Source organism: Panthera pardus, unplaced genomic scaffold, assembly GCF_024362965.1.
Source record: "Panthera pardus isolate Hobbes unplaced genomic scaffold, ASM2436296v1 HiC_scaffold_8, whole genome shotgun sequence".
NCBI classification, from domain to species: domain Eukaryota; kingdom Metazoa; phylum Chordata; class Mammalia; order Carnivora; family Felidae; genus Panthera; species Panthera pardus.
This window is the reverse complement of record NW_026527013.1, coordinates 90,826,659-90,846,289: the sequence shown is the minus strand read 5'-3', so window position 1 is coordinate 90,846,289 and position 19,631 is coordinate 90,826,659. Positions and strand designations below refer to the sequence as shown.

Below are 19,631 nucleotides of genomic sequence, written 5' to 3'. Positions count from 1 at the left end.
TGGACGACATTAGTTCTGGTTCTTAAACTTTCTGTCAACAAATCCTGTTCCCTAACAAGTACTTGGATACTTGAAGGGAATATATAATCGATTTTCCCCCCCGAGATACATTATTTTTGAAGGCACATGGGTTTCATCATAGTATTAAAAATAAAAGCCATTTGGTGACACTTATCAGTTTAGCCAGTCTAGAGAAAGTAGAAAAATCAAGGAACAAAGGTAACATACGGATAGAGCATGGACAATGATCTGTTCAGGAGAAGCAGGAGCAGCAGCTGTCAGGGTTACTGTGGGACTAGCCGTCAGAGTTAGGGGAAGGCCTTGGCTTGAGCTTGTTTGAAGTAGGTATGTGCCTGGAGTGCCAGTGGGCTGTAAATGGAAAGACTAAGGGAAAAAAATGAAGATCAATACAGGTGCAAGAACACTGAGTAAGTACGCTTATGTACACTCATAATCTAGCTTTACATCCAAAACAGGGACTTCAGTTTAGCCACACACGTATTTCCCCATCCTGAAGATGCCATCAAGTAACAAAATGAAGGCTATAATATTCTTGACTTATCCCAAGTCCTTAGTTGTTCTGGAGATTTACCAGAGAGACAAGGTCAAGCCCTGATCCTGCTCTTCATTTCCATGTATGTCTATGATCTGGTCTTAGCTATTTATTTCAAGGCACCAAGAATGGCTGCCTAAGCCACTGTGTCCAGCGCAGTAACCTACCTGCACAATCTTCCTTTACCACATATATAACTGGCAATCTCCGCCCCCCCCCAACCCCCCACTTTTTTAAAGTTTCACATTTTTGAAGAGGTACTACAGCAGAGTTGACCTGGACAGATTTTTTTCATAGTATAAGAAGAAATGTACACAGATAGCAATTCAAAATCTGAATGAAAAAGAAAATTCCTATTTGAAAAGCTGGTTAACTGATAATATGTTTATCTCTGGAGATTTTTTTTTAAATAAAACTGTAACAAAACTATTCAACATCAAGTCTTTCACAGCCATAGGTTTCTATAGAATAATTTCAGTTTGCTTTATCCTTCCTCCCCCACCCCCACAGGAAAGTATTTGCATTTGAAAGACAGGGTGACATTGAAGTCCTAGAGCCTGTGGTCTTGTGTACTTGAGTCACAACAATTCTTCTGGGTACTAATTCAATGAATCTAGGTTTCCTTATTGGCAAAGGGGGCATAATCACTAACCCCCAGGGAAGGGGTTGTGAGCATTACAAATTATTACAAAAGAGTGTCTGGCACACGGGGGCTCAATTTCTTTCCTCCCTCTTCATAAAAGTAAAAGCTGATCTTTTAATAAATACAACCTTTAGTAAATTACATGTGGTCAGGCAGGACAGTAAATATTACATATATGCATTTTATTTAATACACTTAAATTCACATAATCAGTTTTTTGAAGCTGAAGCACTATTATCATCCTCTTTTACTAAATTAGGACAAGTTTCTAAATACTTGATCGTAACCCAAGTTAAAACCTGGACACATACTCTAAATGTATGTGTATTTATTACTTTGGCCAGGGGCAGGAAGGGAGTTGGCAAAGGTTATCCACCTGTGATAAACACATTCCTGTTTTGGAGACCACAGGATTAAGAAGTGGAAGCTTAGGTTAAGTAAGTTGCTAGTAAAAGTTCCAAAATTGTTCTAAAAGAGAACTTCTTGCTGTGTTGGCCATCCTCATGAGATTTGGCTGTGCAGAGGATAAATTCTTGCACTAATACCTCATAATTTAAATACTATCTACTTTCTATATTCTTCCTGAAAAATGAGCTAATTTTGGGCATTACCCATTTTAGTAAACAGAAAAAGAACAAGGACTTAAAATTTTTCTATCACACCCAAAAGAAAAACCCATTCAAATTAGCAATCATGGCCCATTGCTCCCCAAAACCTCTCAAGAAACCTCATAATAGGCATTAATCTACTTTTTTTTTTGTCTCTGCAGATTTGCCTATTTTAGACATTTCAAAGAAACAGGAGTCAAACACTTTACAGTATTTTGCATCTCATTTCACTTAGCAAAATGTCTTCAAGGTTCATCCCAGGGACATGTTATCAGTACTTCCTTTGTTCCTTTTTACTGCTGAATAATTGTGTGGCTATAGCACATTTTAATTACCCATTCATTGGGATGGACATGTGCGTTGTTTCCACTTTTTGGTTATTATGAATACAAACATTCATGTTCAAGTTTATGCAAACGTGCTTTCATTTCAAGAGAAATGAATATATATTGGATTAGAATTGGTGGCTCAGATGTTAACTATATTGTTTTACCTTTTTAGGAACTGCAAGATTCTTTTGCAAAGGGTATTTACTGAGAGTACTGTGAAATAATTCATTCCACAAACCTTTTCTCAGATAACCAGTATAAACTTTTTGGTTGCACATGGTGTCTGTTTAGCACTCTACCCAGGGGCACCAGGATGGCTCAGTCGGTTGAGCATCCGACTTTGGCTCAGGTCATCATCTCACGGTTTGTGTGTTCGAGCCCTACATCGGGCTCTGTGCTGACAGCGCAGATCCTGCTTGGGATTCTCTCTCACCTTTTGCCCCTCCCCCACTCACGCTTTCGCTCTCAAAATAAATAAATCAACTTAAAAATACTTTAAAAATTAAAAACAATAAAAAATTTAAAAATTATTAAAATGGCAAATTAAAAAAAGGACTCCATACAAATCCATAGCATGCACCCTACTCATTAAGCACTGTCACTTTCATATATTATTATTGGCTTATATACAGGTGAAAAAAAAGACTGAAGTTAATTATAAAAGTGAAAGTCTGATTTATGTCCTCTTAACCATCTGGTCTCAAAAACACGGACACAGTTGTACGTAATGCCATTCATGGTAATTTTTGTTTCTTTTGTTCATGTGATAACAGTGTAAAACCAGTAATTTTTTTAATGCATAAAATGGCCAATATCTATTTTGTGCAGTGTTACTCACTGGAAGAATCTCAAATGTCTGTAGTGTTCCACTGTTTAGTGTTATTGTTTCCGAGTCAACAGTAGCGGCAGGGGACTCCGTTGAAGCTATGGTGAGAACAAGGACAAAATAAATAAAAGACATATTCTCATACTGAATAATCTGCATGGAAACCTGAAGTCATTTAATCTTATGAGAGAAGAAATCTAATGGATTTACCTGGGATGGCATAGATCAGGGTTGGCAAACCATGGCTCATACCCAAATCCAGCCCACTACCAGTTTTTGTAAATAAAATATTAGAGGAGCAGGGCCACACCTGTTTATTTTCTATGGTTGCTTTTGCACTACAAGGACAGAGATGACTAGCTGTGATACAGTATCTGTTAACCCCTGATATTAATCACAAAATATTTCTAGTATTAAGAAGTAAGAGGAAGACATTAAGGCTAACTTACAAAGCAAGAGAAAGTGGATAAAAAAAATAAAATTTCCCTGGATATTCTGGTAAGCAGTACAGATGACTGGAATGGTAGTCCCCAAACACGAGGCTTTAGTTCTAGCAACATTACTTCCGAGAATGTAAACCTGAGCAAGTAACTCAATTTGAACTTAACTTATTAACGTTTAGAGATTTTGGCTGTCCTTCCTACATCATGGGAGTTGTTGGGAGGACCAAAAACATGAAATATAAGAGAGTACTATTTCAGAATACCACATGTGGGAGACTGAACAGCGCATTAGAGATCACATCATATAATCTCCTTATAGATGTGTCAATTGAGGCTTTATTTAAACTTGGGCAGTGTTGGTTACACCTGATCAAGGTTATTAGGAACTATAACTAGAAGACATGTTATCTCTTGGTGCTTTCAATTGTACCTACAGATAAATCCATGTGAAAAAAAGATTTGGAATCGGCTTTTAATCTGCAGTTTTTACTACAACTATAATACATCTCAGTGAGAAAGGAAGAGACCCTTTTCAAAATAAATGCACTTGATTTATGTTATTTCTTTATTAGATGGATTCTTAAGATCATACCTAGAATAATTTAAAGTGATTCCCAATAAATAACCTAAGTCACGGGTAAACAAACTATGGGCAGGGACAGATGTGGCCCAAAGCGAAGAATGGTTTTTACATTTTTACAGGATTGTTTAAAAACAAACCAGAATATTCCACAAAGACCTATGTGGGCTCCAGACCCTACCATGTTTATATTTACTATTCTGGCTTAAAGTGTAACAATCCCTGACTCCTAACACAAAGGAAAAAACAATCCTGAGATTTTAGCCTGAATGCAAACAGTAAGTGATGTGTTGTAAAACTCACTGTACTCACATTTCTTGCTGAAAATTATTCTACATATATTTTAAAAAAAAAGCCATCTTGTAAATATTAGGGTACCAATTCTAAAATGTCTGTATTGCCAGTAACTATAGTCATTCCAATGGCCAAGGAAAGTTCTACCAGTCTCTGTGCACAATCTATAGCCAACAGTAGCTCATATTTGTGGCAGACCAGTAATTTCAGTTGCTTTGCAATTCTTCATACTATAAAGGAAAATAAACAGGGCTAACACATTTTTTCATGCTTTATATTACATTGGTGGAAAGCTAATGCAAATAACCAAACTTAAACTAGGACTGTAAGACAGGCATGATTAAAGATCCAAGGTAACTTTGACAGTCACTGGATACAGGAGGTGTTACTACCACCAATAGATAGCTCAGTGATTCTCAAAGTGGGATCATGGGGTACATTTGAAACCCTGTAGGGTGTTTTTATATTTTGCCATAATGATTAGAAAGTATTACTGGCATTCTGTGGGTGAGGTCAAGGGACAAGGAGCATCTTGCAATGTGTAGGACAGCCCTGATAACAATGAATCGTCCCACTCAAAATGCCAATAATCCCCTGACTGAGAATGACACACAGCAATTGGTATACTCTCGGCAACGACCTTGCCATAGGCATAGCATTTAGGAAGAGAAAAGAAATGAGGTGAACGTGAATAATAATATGGTTCTGAGAATTTTATTTTCATTCTTTTTCTGTTACTCTATCACGGAAAAAAAGGCAGAAATATCAACCTGGTTTAGATCTCAGGAAATAAGTTTCCCTCCCTACACCAACTGTTGGTTTCTCATAATCTCCTTAAGCAAAAAGATGTCAGAGGCTAAGGAAAAGAAGGGTAAACACAAGAGTTCCCACAGGAAACTGGCTCTTCACTTTCTGAAGAAAGTCTTTAATCTCACCAAAACCATTTCTTCTACATATGGCCTCAAGTCCACCCCCAATCCCTGTGCCTTCTGGTGAATTACTACAAATGATGTGCCACCTTGTGAAGTTTATTTCCTTACTAAACTGACTAGAGTTCAGGTAGTGTTTTATTAATCATTCTTTGTAACATCTAAAACAAAGGATTTCAAATGGTTTATGAAGGCTGGGCAGTTGCTTATCAGTCCTTCCTGTCACACTCAACTTTTGTGCAAATATTGAGCTAATAAAACAAAATGCCTTGGACTGCCTTTGTCAACTTGTACAAATTTCTATCCACATTCTAGAAGAATGAAGGGTATTAGATGGTAAAGCCATTAACAAATCGTATAGGTCCCATAATGGCAAGGGGTCTGGAGTAATAAACACTTACAGACATGGGTGATCTGGACCGGAATCTGCAAGGCTGCCACGGGGCTTGGAGACATGGCTGTGCTATCTTCCAAGCGGGCGACTCTGATCTGGACATGCTGTACACTGGAATTGGAATTACTGTTTGGAACTCCAGATCCTGATTTATTCTCCAAAAGCGTTGGGTTGTTTTTTTGGTTCTCATGTAACTGTTTAAGACCTTTTATTAAGACTGAAGGGAGATGGGTAGACAAAAAGAACATTGATTCTCCGACAGACCACCATCTAAGCAGCAAGGGAGGTGGGGGTAAGGAGGGAAAGTATTTGGAATAAATAATTGTATACTGCATGTGAGATCTCAGCAAAATAGTAGTAAAAATATTTTAAGGCTACAACCTGTCTGGAAATTTGTGGAAACACTATCCATCACAAGAAATTAAAAAAAAAAATCATAGTATTATTCTTGTCAACGAAGATGCATTAGAAAAAACACAAAACCCTGTGTGGAACATGAAAATAAGACCTCTTCAATGTCCTAAGGCTTCAGGATAAAATTCTTATTACTTAAGAAGAATATTGTTAATGCAAAGTAGCTTATTTTCTTTTCAAAATGAATAGTGTATGCCCTCCAACCCCCTCCAGGACTCAAGGACACTTAACTCACACCCCCAGAGTAGCAGCTCATCTTTAGCAAACAGTACTCTGCAACCACCTTGAATTCTTGTACAGGAAAGCAAAATCTACACTTGTCACCCTCCACTAGTCATGATAAACTCTGTAAGCCCTTTCAGGTGATAGTAAAATCTGGGTGGGTTCATGTCACATTAGTATTCACTCACTCTTCTGGGTTTAACACCTGATTTATAAATTTATAACTATATGTTAAAATATACATATATTTTCATCAAGCTAGAGTTCTTCAGAATATAATTTTCCTTTGGAAAAATGGAAGTTGGATAACTATACCAAGGGGAATGAATTTGATGCCCTTAATTAAACAGACTGTACGACTTAGATGCACACCCTACGTGCAAAGCAGGCAATGAAGAGCCAAACGTGCTCTGCCTCATTTTAAGCAAACCCAAGTTAATATCTCTAGATTTACATAACAAACGAATTACAATTTAGTCTTTGTACTATAAAACCACTAAGGAATTTCTCTAAATGACAAACCCAGTTAAGATATTTGAAATTATTCAACACATAAAAGTTGATTTAAACCTAAGTTTTCAAAAATACATCTTTGTACACAATATCTGAAATCAATTTCTTCTTCACGGTTTATATGAGAACAAGAATGTATGTCAATTGTGTATATTTTCATCTCAGCTGCTTTAAGAATTACAAATCACATCAACTCTTCTCAAGGGAAGAAAAAACAGTTGCCCCCCAAAATAGGGCAGAGGTTTAAATGAAGTTCTGCCATGATTCAGATCTCTAGCTGAGGCAAAGAACTTCTAACCTCTAAGTAAGTCCTGAGGAGTAAAAATGGTAAGACTTGGGAAGTACTGAAGAATCAAATAATACATTACCAGGAAACGAAACATCCTTATGATTTGCAATTTGCCTTTTGATGGTCCACCATTTACTTCGAAGCCACTGTGGTGAACGGACACTGCTCCATCCCTCTGCTAACAGATCCCAGTTTATGTCATTTTCATCAGCTACATCAAGCTCTGCTATCCTACAGGTTAAAACAACCATTTGTTACATGTTATTTATTTCTCTGTAAGAAACCTCCTCTGATTACACGTGATGGCAATGGCAATAAAGGGAATGTCAACTTATGTTTTAGATGCTTTGTTAAGGTGCATGGGAAGGAAGGGATTCCAGGAGTGCACACTGCTTCCAGAGCTGAGAGCTATGAAATCCCACCAGCAAGAGTCTTTTGTTAATGGTGCAACTGATGGGCCTGAGTGTAAATGGTGACAACCAGACGAAACACTGTAAAGGAAAGGGAGTAGCTAAAGGTTATTAGAACAGGATAAGAGCAGGTTTAGTTGTATAGTGTTCTGCGATGTTTTATAGTGTGTTAGAGCAAGTGATTTCCTACATCTGAGCTTTTCCGTTTCTATACTAAAAACGTTTAGAAATGAGCTATTTGTAGACGACTATTTGCAAAAAGTGTATTAAAAACAAAACCCCAAATAAAATGTTGAAAAAACAAAAACAATGCTCCAGCAACAACCAAAACATTAATAACCATTATAATAGCACAACTAAATTTTGGCGTATGAACGGTCTACTTGTTTTCTAGCTTCAACTGTCATGATGATTTTGATTTTCAGGAGGGAGTAGCTTCTATTACTTCAAGGTCTCAAACATTTTCTTGCTGGTATTTTTGCCCATTTGGGTCACTGATTCTTAATGGTTAAAACGACTAATTTAAAAAAGAAGCTTAGGATTATCTCCTAGCTATGTTTGGATATGTGTGAAATGAAGTATCTGATTCGGCCCAGTATGAAGGTGTGGGGTAACTGTAGTTGAACCCCCTTCTTGGCAATCCAAACAGCCCAAGAGTGAAGGGCATGGAGACTGAACAGCCCTCTTCCCCGTGACACAGTCTCCCTCTGCTAGGAGTGAGGCACATTGCTGGGACGGTGGCAAGCTGCAGGGCCACCGCCTGTGCCATACCTGTTCTGTGGATAGAGAGGACTTCAGTCTCTACGCCTTCAATCTGCTACTTTGCACGAGCACTAAATCCACTAAAAAGGAACACAAAACAAAAAAAGCTCAATATGAAATACATAGGATCTGAAGGATCCTCTATGGATCCTTTCTCTATGGAAAGGATGCTTTTCAGACATTAGGCATCTAGGGAGACCCAAAGAGGAAAATCCATCAAGATACCTAGAGCCATTAAGCAGCTTTTGTTATTAAAAGATCTAGGACACAAACCTGAGGATGAGATTGATTTCATCTTCCTTGGTCCATTCAGTACCTCCACTTTGTTTCCAGTTCAGGTAGTTGAGCCATTTAGAGCGACACTGCTTTTCTGAGCGGGTCCCCACTCGTTCTGCCACAGCTGCCCAAGACACGCCCTGTGTCACTATGTCACCAGGCTCAGTGCTTGTCAATTCATGAACCACCTCTGCAAGTCTCTTTTCCTCTTCTTCTGTCCACTTCCCTAAAAGAAGGAAATCATCTAGACTACTACTGCTACCTTTTTTTTTTTTCCAAATCAGATTCAGCCCTGTATTTCCAAGGACTGATGGGAAGTACACAGTAACACCCAAAGTATTTCTGAATGACCCGGGGGTGGGAAACTGCACACATCTACTAAGACAGTTGTTTTACTAGCCTATACTAGCCCAGTAAGGTTCTTGGTATCAAAGAAAATACAGAGTCTTGTAGAAAACAATGACCGACTCTTAAAGGAAAGAAAAACTACCCAACATATACCTAGAAAGAATTCTGTACCGTCAAGTTGCATTAATTGTAAGTAGGAAGAGCTTCACGAATGGCATGATGGACAAAGAAACACACAATTTTTACTTAGTATCACCTAAGATTCCTGCTCTGCAGAAGTGTAGTAAGCCAACAGAGATCCTTCATTACAGTAATGAATGGTGTAACTCCTATGGGCTTCCGCCCATTTTAGTAAAAATGAAAACTAGGTTTACATGATCTCCTTTCCCCCCATCCCAACTCCAAGAAACTGTGATAAAAGAAAAGTCCGAGACTGGCACTCACACATGATTTTACTCAAGGCTTTCCTGAAGCCATAAACCAGTAATAACACCAAATGATTCTCTTTGGTCTTTTCTTAAGGATCGAGCAGAAAAACAGGAAAAGAAGAGAAACTTTTTACCCCTTCCACTTCTGTTTCCATTTTGTTATTAGTAACTAAAAATAACTAGAAAATTTCAAAAGTGCCACTATGCCTGCTTCAGGGATTCCATTCATTCAACAAATATTTACTGAACATCTATTATGTGCTAGGCATAGTTCTGGATACCACATACTCAAGGCAAAATCCTGCTCTCCTACTTTAGCATGAGTGTCTCATAGTGTGGTACAAAAAAAGAGAAGTCATGATCAGAAATACTATGTAGCAACATGAAAAGCAAACAGGCGAATCAATCCCTCAGACTGGCAATCAGGAAATGGCAGTGTTTTTCCATTATTATGCTAACAAAAGGAGTTCTGCTCTCAGAATGTCTTACATAAAACGCTAGGGTCCCATCCTAAATCTAAAGCTCCTATTCCAGCTTCATTCATTAAGCTGTCATTCACAGAATAACAAGAGTTAGTGGAATTTCTGTTCTGTCTTGCAGGTCATAGTGGTGGTGGAATGGTTACTCAGAAAATATTCCTAATTCCACTTTAGCAGGATAGGGAGGTGAAAACAGAAAATATATACACTGAAAGTTTAACTTGATAACTATTTTTTTTTTTTTTTTTAATTCAAAGAATGAGCACAGAGTGTGGATCCTTCAGAGAATTTGGGGGCTAAAAGGGAACAATGAGATCATTCTAACCTCTTTCTTTTACAGAGGAAACTGAGGCTCAGAAAGATTGAGAGTTAGTGGCAAAGTCTAAATACTGTTGTTGATCACAAAGGTTAGGTTTAACAGTGTCATCTGTTAAAAGTTAAAAAGGCATTTGTGGTCTGGAGGTTGAAACAACAGTCGCAAGTTTTTTTCTATGGAAAAATATACTTATTTGTTTGAAATAAGCAAAAGAGAGCCACACCTTTGGAATATAACTTCTTAAATTGTGATCTGCCTGAACTAAAGTGTTTTATAAACCTGAGTAGATAAGCTTGTTAACGTAAGCTCCACAGTTAGATGGGCTTAAATTAAAACAAACTCCTGTATGTAAGCCTTAATGATAAATACTTTCACAACCGGAGCAGTTATGAGTTGCTACAAAAAGGAAACATGGTACATATCTAAAACGTCTGAAAAGTGAGATGTGTCCCTGTGAACAGTGTCATCTCACACAAAAGAAAAATGAAGGATTACTTAGGTCTATAAAGCTTGATGAAAAAGCAAGACTAGAAAATAAAATCTGAATTAAAATTGTGGTAGGGTCCCCTCCCTAAGGAAAGAAAAGGGAAAAAAAACCCTCAAGGCAACCTTGCTATTTGCTTACTTGACAACATCCCTCAAGACCTTATAAAATGAGACCACTTAACATCAGACCACATGTTTGTGTGTTACCATATATGGGAGACGAAGTAAAAAAATACATAGAAAACTACATGTGGCATTTGGGGCTCAGTTCTTTGGGTACGAACCTAACTGAGCGGTGCCAGCAGGAATAAAGTTGCTTCCTGGAAAGAAAAGCCTCGGTGTTATGACTCTCTGTGCGAGAATCCTGCTACATTACTGGGGGGCTCGTCCGGGATTCAGACAGTGCATTTCCACCTCCTTTGCCACCGGGGCTGCAAACCTCGGGGTGCCGGGAGAGGCAGCCTCACCTGGTGCCAGCAGACCGCTTGATCCACAGGAGACCAGCCCTCCTGGCACACCGGGGCAACAACCCCCGTATGTGCTCATGGAACCCAAGAGGCCCAGGAACCGGCTCAGGGATGCCCATCAGCCTTCTAAGAACCCAGGTTCGTTTTGGCAGACCTGCCCGTAAGAGGCAGAAGGGGAGCCTGATCACCTCCCAGAGGTCCACTAATAGTTCCACAAGGGACGAGGAACGAAGCTGCAACACTAAGGTGTTGGTGCTGGGCAGCAGGTTGGAGTCGCCGTGTGACTGTGTATGGGGACTTGTGTCTCCTTCATTTCCTTGGTCAACGACTATAATTCGAGCCAACTGTCTCTGGTTATTCTACCTCAGAACGGGGACTTGAGGGAATATTCCCAAGCAGCTGCCGAAACTCTTTTTGTTTCGGGGAAATTCCCTGTCTTCTCAGGACTGACATGGACTGTCTCGTTCCACTGGTGGCAAACAAAACAAAAGAAACCTGGAGTCTGCTCCTCTGTCTGAGCTGCCAAGATTTAAAACTGGGAATTCTCTTCTCTGCCTTCCGCTGGCACCTGTCTCTTCTGCCTTCCCTTCCCCGCTCCTGTTTCTGCACCACCTGGGGGGCGGCTGGCACAACTGGCTCCTCAATGCCTCAGGCACCATCAGCTCCTCCTCCCACCCTAGATGTCCAGGAACAAAGACCACTGATGTCAGATTTCCCCACCAACGTTGCAGGTAAAAATTAACCAAGGGGAACAAATTGTCTTACGTGGACTCAAGTAAAACGTATTCAGTGTTTAAGCTAATTTAAGTTTGTTGGTTTGAGATAGATGTTTATCAACATTAAAAAAACTTTTATTCTACCTTGATTTGCTGAGGGTCAAATAAGCTCATGTTATCTCTGTTCCAATTTGTTAACAAAAGGATGACTTAAAGTGACGGTTAATTTTGTCGGTCTCTTAAGTTTTCATGGGTAACTGTTAAGATAGCTTTCAGTCTTTGGTAACCTAAAACGTTAATGTTTTGCTTGCAGGTAAACTAAGATTGAATTCACTGGATATCTAACAAGATAAGAGGCTAAAGCACTAATTACTAGATGTGGGTTTGTGCTTCTGACTTGTGGCAAAAAACCCAAAAAACCTAAGGATCTTTGGAACTGGTGAAAAACATGCTTTGTGCTTAATGGGTTTATAAGCTTGCCATCTAAAAAAAAATTCTGATGTAACAGAGAGTTCACAATTGGTTACTAGTTTTCACTGGAGACTAAGGTTTCTAAGAGTTAAAATCCTGCTACAAAGTGAATGACAAATTTCTTCCCAGGACAGAAGACAGGACATAAGTAAAAGGCCAGGAAGCGCCAATGGAGACCAGAGAAGCCAGCGGGGGCGCTCACAGTACCTGTGTTGCAAGTATCCTTCATCAGTCGGCACCGATCTTTGACGGAAGACGCGCTTCTTCCTAGCGCCGCCCCTATTGTTGCCCAGTCATTGCCATGCTTTATCCGGAGCCTAAAACAAGAGTCTGCCAATCAGCATTTGGTTCAACTGTTTTCTCCCTTTTAATTTCATCATTTATTCTTCATTCTTCTTCTTCCCATTTGAGTGGTTTGGAAGTTGTGGGCAGCAATACTTTGAGAGCCAAAGTTTGAAAGTGTGGCCTTTTTTTGGGGTCCACAGTTGTCTGTGGGTGAAAAAAAAACAGGCAGCAATTGCCTTTTTCCTGGGTCAGAGAAGAAATAAGTAACTTGGATATGTGTTCAAAAAAGACCAAATTTCCCCTCAGGTTACTGACAATCTCCCAGGCAATCCCCAGATTGTTCCCTTTTGAGTACTCCTAACAAGCTCTTCTCAGTCATCTGAAAAAGTTTCACAAGGTGCTATCATTATAACAAGGACCAGCCTTCAATTTTCACCATGATCCATACAATCCATTTACCCATACTTTATGGCCCTGCTCAACGAAGCAAAATTATTTTTCCTGTGAAATAGCTTTTATAAGGTAGAGTCTGCCCAGATATTAAGTAAAACATTTGCTAAGTCATCATTTTAAACACACAAGTAGCACAACCCTGGTTTTAATTCCATATGTAAGTTCCTGAGGTCCAGTCTTCAGGCCACCAAGAATGGCCATCTAGTCTCTTCTGTAACCCTTATCAGTGGTCTGCCACACATTTCATTCGGCAGCTCACAACAGGAGACTAAATTTATGGGCATTTATGGGCATACTCTGCACGTATGGATCTGAAAAGTTCTTTTTTACGGTCTCTCATGCTTAAGAGCACGATTAAATATACCAGTCTACTAAAACTCTCTTGACATTTTCAAAATAAAAGTTTTAAACACAAAGATATTTTTTTTAGAAAGGTAAAACCCAACTATCAGAATTAATGAAAAGGAAAAAAATTGTTAAACTTACTCCTTGAGCTTTTCAATTTCTTCAGGTGTATATCTAGAAATTTAAACAAATTTTTAAAAAGATGAATTAAAACAAAGAATGCTAAACAACCTTGATAAAAATCAGATTTTCACTTAGGGAGCCAAATGGTAAGTCACTTAGCATAATGATAATATTTTTAAAGTGACTCATTTCAAGGTAAATGACTGAAAATTAAAACTAATGCTTCTATTTTTTTGCAAAAAAAACCTTTTAGCTGTAACAAAAGTAATTAATGTATATTTTTCTCTAGGAAAATTCAACATTTAAAACATATTGGCTCCTATTCTGTTTAACTTTCCCTTTATTTCAAAACTGGTTTCAGGTCCTCTGATAGTTATTCCCAAAGACTTATGCATGACATTATAAACCAGAGCCAAGATGCAAATCTATGGTGAATTCTCACAAGGCACTGAAAAATTTAAAATTCTCTTCATTTCCACTACCCATGCATGGACATCTGCCATACTCTTGCTTTAATGTAAAGGCTCTTTTTCTTTAGTTGGGCAAGTACTCAAAACAGCCATTGCAATTTCTTTTTAAAAGCAGTATCTAATAAGCTGTCCCTATGACTACCTAAAATTTCCAAAGAGAAATTACAAATATGTTAGTAACACTATATAATCATTGAGTTGAAAAAAATGATGCCTTCCCATAAATGTTGCCTATAACAGAAATCCATGCATTGTATTCAGAAATTTAGTTATTTTTCCACTCTGGTTTTATTAAAAAAAAAAAAAAAAGTCACTAACCTAGGAAATGCTATACTATAAAAAAAAAAAATTGAATAGGAACAATGTTACTGATGAATTGAGGTTTTTCCACACTTCCTAAATCTTTAACCACTATAATACATTTTATTATAATGTTACTTCATTACAAAGCAGAGTTTGACGTATGAAGACAGCTAAGTCTAAAATCTGACATATATAAGCGGATTTAGATTCTAGTTTCTAGGAGCCCTTGTTAAAATGAGGTTTCCATATTTATAACATGGAAATGGAGAGAAAAAATATTAACACAACAAACTAATCATAGCTGTCTCCAATTAAAGTTTTAATCATAACTATACTTTAAAAAATGAAAGCTCCTTAAGGTATTTCCCCTAATTACATGAAAACATGCAGCATTACAAGTTTTCATACTTTCCCACATGGTTTCTGTCATCATACATGCGAAGCACTCTTCTATAAACTGCAAACAAAGGCCGGTTCAGACCCCATGCTATAGTCCTGTAGAAATCTTTTCTTTCGTCTTTTGACATCTCAAAGATGATTTCTGTAGCATCTTTTATTCCGCGTGCCTAAATGGGTTACATTTCTTTGATTTAGGGATTTCTGATAAAATGCATATGGATATACTATGCTTTTTAAAAGTTGTTTCTTTTATGTTCAAGATCACCAATGGCATTTAGAAAAATAATGCATTGTTAATTCATTAATAAGTCAAATATAAACTTTAGAATGTTTCAAGAGATAATAAAGTGATACTTTAATGTTCCAAAAAGAAACTGTATAAAATTCAGTAAAGTTGTGTCAACCCCTTTTAAAACAGAAAAATATTAAAATCTAAAGTAGAAAATCATAACAAAATTAATGGAATGAGGAATCAAGTAACAGAAATGACAAGCAATGCTAAAAAATGCTTCTTTAAAAAGATCCATTAAGACTAATAAAATATGAAAAGATAAACTTACAGCAAAACTAAAAAACAAAACCATACTGGAAATGAAAAACATGGGGCCTAAATAGAAATGCTACAGAGAGTAGAGAATTAAACATTATGAAAATTCTATGGCAATAAATTTGAAAACTTACATAAAATGAACAAACTCCTAGAAAAATTAAACTTACCAAAATAGACTCAGGAAGAGAAAGAAAATCTAGTAAGCACAGACCATCAAGAACATTTAATAAGTTATTAATAATTTTCTCACAATGGAAACACCAGGCCCACATGGCTTTATAGGTAAATCCTACCAAACAATCAAGATAATTCTGATTTTTAAACTATTCTAGGGTATAGAAAAACAGGCGGGACACTTCTTCATTCTCTTTATTAGGCTGACATAACCTCAACAACAAAACCAGACAAGGACAGTTTCAGAAAAGATTTTTCAGGTAAGCTCATTCATTAACATAGATCCTCTAAGTCCTTAAAGTATTTTAGCACAATGAACCCAACAATGTATAAAAAGGTTAATAATCAATGCAAAAAGTGAGCTTATTCCAGGAATACAAATTTGTGTTAATTTCAGAAAAAATTAGTTATTAATTATAAGATTTATGGAAAAAATATAAATATCAAGTTTGGTTTTGCTGACAATTTGATAAAAGAAAATATTTAGCAAGGCTGCCGCTTACAAAATCAATATATAAAGTCATCTGCGTTTCTATAGAAAGTTCGTAACAAAGTTTACAAGTTCTCATTTACAGTAACATCAAAATTAAAAGCAATAGGACTAAATCTTAGGCAAGTTACCCAAGTCCTTCATGGAGGAAAACAAACTATCAAAAGGCATTAAAGAGGAATTCACTACAATGGAGGGCTATACGATGTTCTCATTAGCAAGATGAAATACTATAAAGATGTGAATTCCCCTCAAACTGATGCACAGATTCAATGCAGTCCCCCCAACAAATCCCAACAGTTTCCATTCTCTGCAACCTGATTCTAAATTTATAAAGGAAGAGCAAAGAGCCAAAACTAGCCAAGACATTCATAAAGAGACTTGTTCCACATTTATCTATACTTGTGCAGGTATCAACAAACAGAACCTGGGAACATATTAGAAAACCTAGAAACAAATGTGTGGAAACTAGATCTGGGACAGAATGGACATTGTACATCGGGAAAAGATTGATATTCCATAATGATGCCAGGACAACTGCCATCCATACAAAATAAAACAAAAAACCCCAACAACAGTGAAATCCTATCTCACAGCTATGGGAAAAAAAATCAGTATGAAAGGCAAAACTAAAACTTTTATGTCCTTGATGCAGAGGAGGAGTACCTTAAACAACCATGCAAAATATAAAGGTAAAAATGATTATTTTTATATTGAAAATTAAGAATCTTTTTTCATCATATGACCCCTAGGGAGAAGGAAATGCTAGGCCACTGAATTGGGACAAGATATCTACAATACAAATAAACAAAAAAAACCATTAGTAACCAGCATACGTTAAGAATGTCTAGGGGCACTTGGGTGGCTCAGTCAGTTAAGCATCTGACTCTTGATTTTGGCTCAGGCCATGATCTCAGGGCTTGGGGAGATGGAGCCCCACATCAGGCTATGCGCTGAGAGCACGGAGCCTGCTTAGGATTGTATTTTTCTTTGTCCCTCGCATATGTGTGCTCGCTCGCTCGCTCTAAATAAATAAATAAATAAATAGTCTAGAAAATGAAAAAGAACCCTATGGAAAAACTGACAGAAAATACAAATAGGAATTTCAAAAAGGAAACACTAAAAATGGCCACTAAGCATATATTAAAGTATGTAATCAGAGAAATACAAATTAAATCCATAATAAAATACCATTCACACCCATCAGATTTTTACATATTAATAGCAAAAAACCTAAAAAGACCCTAAATGACCACTGACTGCACCTGGGTAGGTATTTATCCTAGCATAATGAAATATAGCTAAAAAAGTTAACAGGGAATGGATCACAAAATCACAACAAACAACAGAAATCAGTTAAAGAACACTCAGGATAAATCTATTTACATAAATTTCAAAAAGAAGTACAATTATACTGATATGCATTATATACATTCTTTTGAATATGTAAAATTTCAGAGTAAAAAGTCTCTAAATTTTTTAAAATTAATTTTCTTTTTTAAGTAATCTCTACACCCAACATGCACTTCAAACTGACGACTACAAGATCAAAAGAGTGACACACTCTACTGACTGAGCCAGCCAGGAACCCCAAGTTTCTAAATTCTAGAATCGAAATTTTTCTTATGCAGTTTCAATTATGCAAATAATTAGGCCTAATATTTATAAGCCTAAATATATGAAAGGCAATGTGTTGCAGGATGACCATACAGTGAGATGGAAAGATTTTCTTTTTCTTCTGTTTTTTTTTTTTTTCAAACTTGTGACAGTTACTTTCATTTATCTGACATCTAATTAATTGGTTTAAAAATGGCACCACAATGTTCTTAAACAGCAGCACATAATAAAAACCATGGTCAAATATCAAACAAATTATCTTTTCCCAAGATCAGTACATCTTTGTGGACATTTCCTATCTCTGCCAATCCATTCATTATTCTCCCAGTTATCCAAAAATAAAACATTCTGAAGTTATTCCAACCCCTCATTTTCCCTCTTCCCCAACATCCAGTCACCAGGTTTCCTTAGAGATTACCTGCTTATCTGCCCTTTCCCTGAAAATTCTTCTCCCACCACCATAGTTTAAAATCCTTACTACTCTCATCTGGTCAACTGAAATGGTCATCTAAAAGCTCTCAAATTTCAGTCACATTCCCACCCTTTAATCCCTGGAAACCATCTACTCCAATCCCCTAGACAAGAAACCAGCGTAATTCCCAAAGTTCAATGTTGTTACTGTTCGTCATTGCCTTATCTAAACCTGCAACATTTTTCCAGGTTTTTCCATTTTAACTAAAGTGTATGTGACCAGTGGACAACTTTAATACACTTCTAGATACATTGTCAATGGTCACTGCACTTGTGTTTCTCTTAAAAACAAACAAACAAACAAACAAAAACCCCAAAAATTTAGTTTGCTAGGAATAATCTTTACCCATTAACAAAGAAATGAAGTGTTTCACTCTTTACAGTTCATAAAGCTTAGCTTGGGAAGAGTACAGCTTAAAATTAAGCTTTACAACGTGGATATTCTAGGCAGCAAATGTATTTATAATAGTGAAAAATAATATAAACCACCTAAGGATCAAACAATAGAATGGTTAAATAAATACTGTACTCCACCCATTCCCAAACAGTGCTAATGGTCTATATTTCAAACATGCACTAACTCCTTTACAGGAATGGTCAGCAAATCTCTGGAAACATTTCCTTGAGAAGAGCACAGATCTACTCCACCAATTCCTCACTTAACTAAGTTACCAGTTTTTCTCATTTTCCTATAGGAAAGAGTTCTAATTTTTTGGACTGGATTTCAAAGTCAAGTTTCCAGAGGCTAATTAACTCAGTTCAAGTTAAAAGGGCTAATTCAACGTGCTCTGGGTTTCATTTCTGATTCCTTGGTACTCAGCATTTACTCATGCTGTTCCCTCCAGCCCTATTCCAGTCTAAGTTCTATTTCTTAAAGATTCCGCTCAAATCCTTGATCTTCCAAGTATTTTCCCTAACTGCCCCAAACCCTAAAAATACACTCTTCCTTCTCTGATTTCATGCAGAATTTATCACTCACATGGTACAAACCCTTGTGTTGGTCTTCACCTGCTTTCAACACTCCCAAATGAACTGCTGGCTTTTCAAACACCAGTACCATGTGTTATAGGAATTCCTATCTCCAGTGCCTCAAAAATACTGTGTTCGAGAGACATTTACTGAAGAGGATGACTTAGCTAACATATAAGCCTCAACAGGAAAATGAACTAAATTATCCATTTTTTTAAAAAGGGAGGACTGTCATGTCAGAAATTCACTCAAAGAAGAAGATGTGTATCTTAAGCTTTAGACAATACAAGCTTAAACTCTTAATTATTAGGTTGCTTGAAAAGACAGGGCCTTAGGGTTTTGAGAAGCTGTTAGGATTTTGTCTAAACTTTTGGTATTAACTAAAGCAGTAAAACCATTTTAAACTAAGAATTCAAAATTTGTTTAAAAACATACCATAATCATACACCTTACAATTATTAAGCCAAGACACATATTAGCCAATCATCCATTATAAAAATTACTGAAAAGCTCCTAATAAGTACATACAATATGATGCTTTGATAATTTTTGCAACTGGAAATGAAAAAATTAGTGAAACAAAAATATGCCATAAGATACCTTTAGATAGCGTTCAATATTGTTCATCAAAATATCAATTTCCTCCTTAGACCACATCCCCTGTTTCCATTTATGTCCTTTAAAGGAAAACAAATAATATTATAGAAAATGTTATCCTTCAAGATGGATAAAACACTAAAGATTTGCTTTGTGATTAAATAAATTATCTATGTGAATAAAATGTAG

The 19,631-nt window shown here is 36.9% G+C and overlaps 1 protein-coding gene across 5 annotated transcripts in view; it reads right to left on the bottom strand.

Moving 5' to 3' along the window:
• The window catches only part of DMTF1 (cyclin D binding myb like transcription factor 1), a 45,959-nt gene that overhangs the window by 2,968 nt on the left and 23,360 nt on the right, over nt 1-19,631 (bottom strand). For all 5 annotated transcript variants that reach the window (XM_019443174.2, XM_019443172.2, XM_019443176.2 and 2 more), the window contains 9 exons: nt 19,446-19,522; nt 14,584-14,741; nt 13,421-13,453; nt 12,404-12,513; nt 8,483-8,711; nt 7,117-7,268; nt 5,607-5,816; nt 2,972-3,057; nt 229-384 (listed from right to left, as the gene is read on the bottom strand). In XM_019443174.2, the coding sequence (XP_019298719.1) occupies nt 229-384; nt 2,972-3,057; nt 5,607-5,816; nt 7,117-7,268; nt 8,483-8,711; nt 12,404-12,513; nt 13,421-13,453; nt 14,584-14,741; nt 19,446-19,522 (1,211 nt within the window). The remainder of the gene's footprint in view (nt 1-228; nt 385-2,971; nt 3,058-5,606; nt 5,817-7,116; nt 7,269-8,482; nt 8,712-12,403; nt 12,514-13,420; nt 13,454-14,583; nt 14,742-19,445; nt 19,523-19,631) is intronic.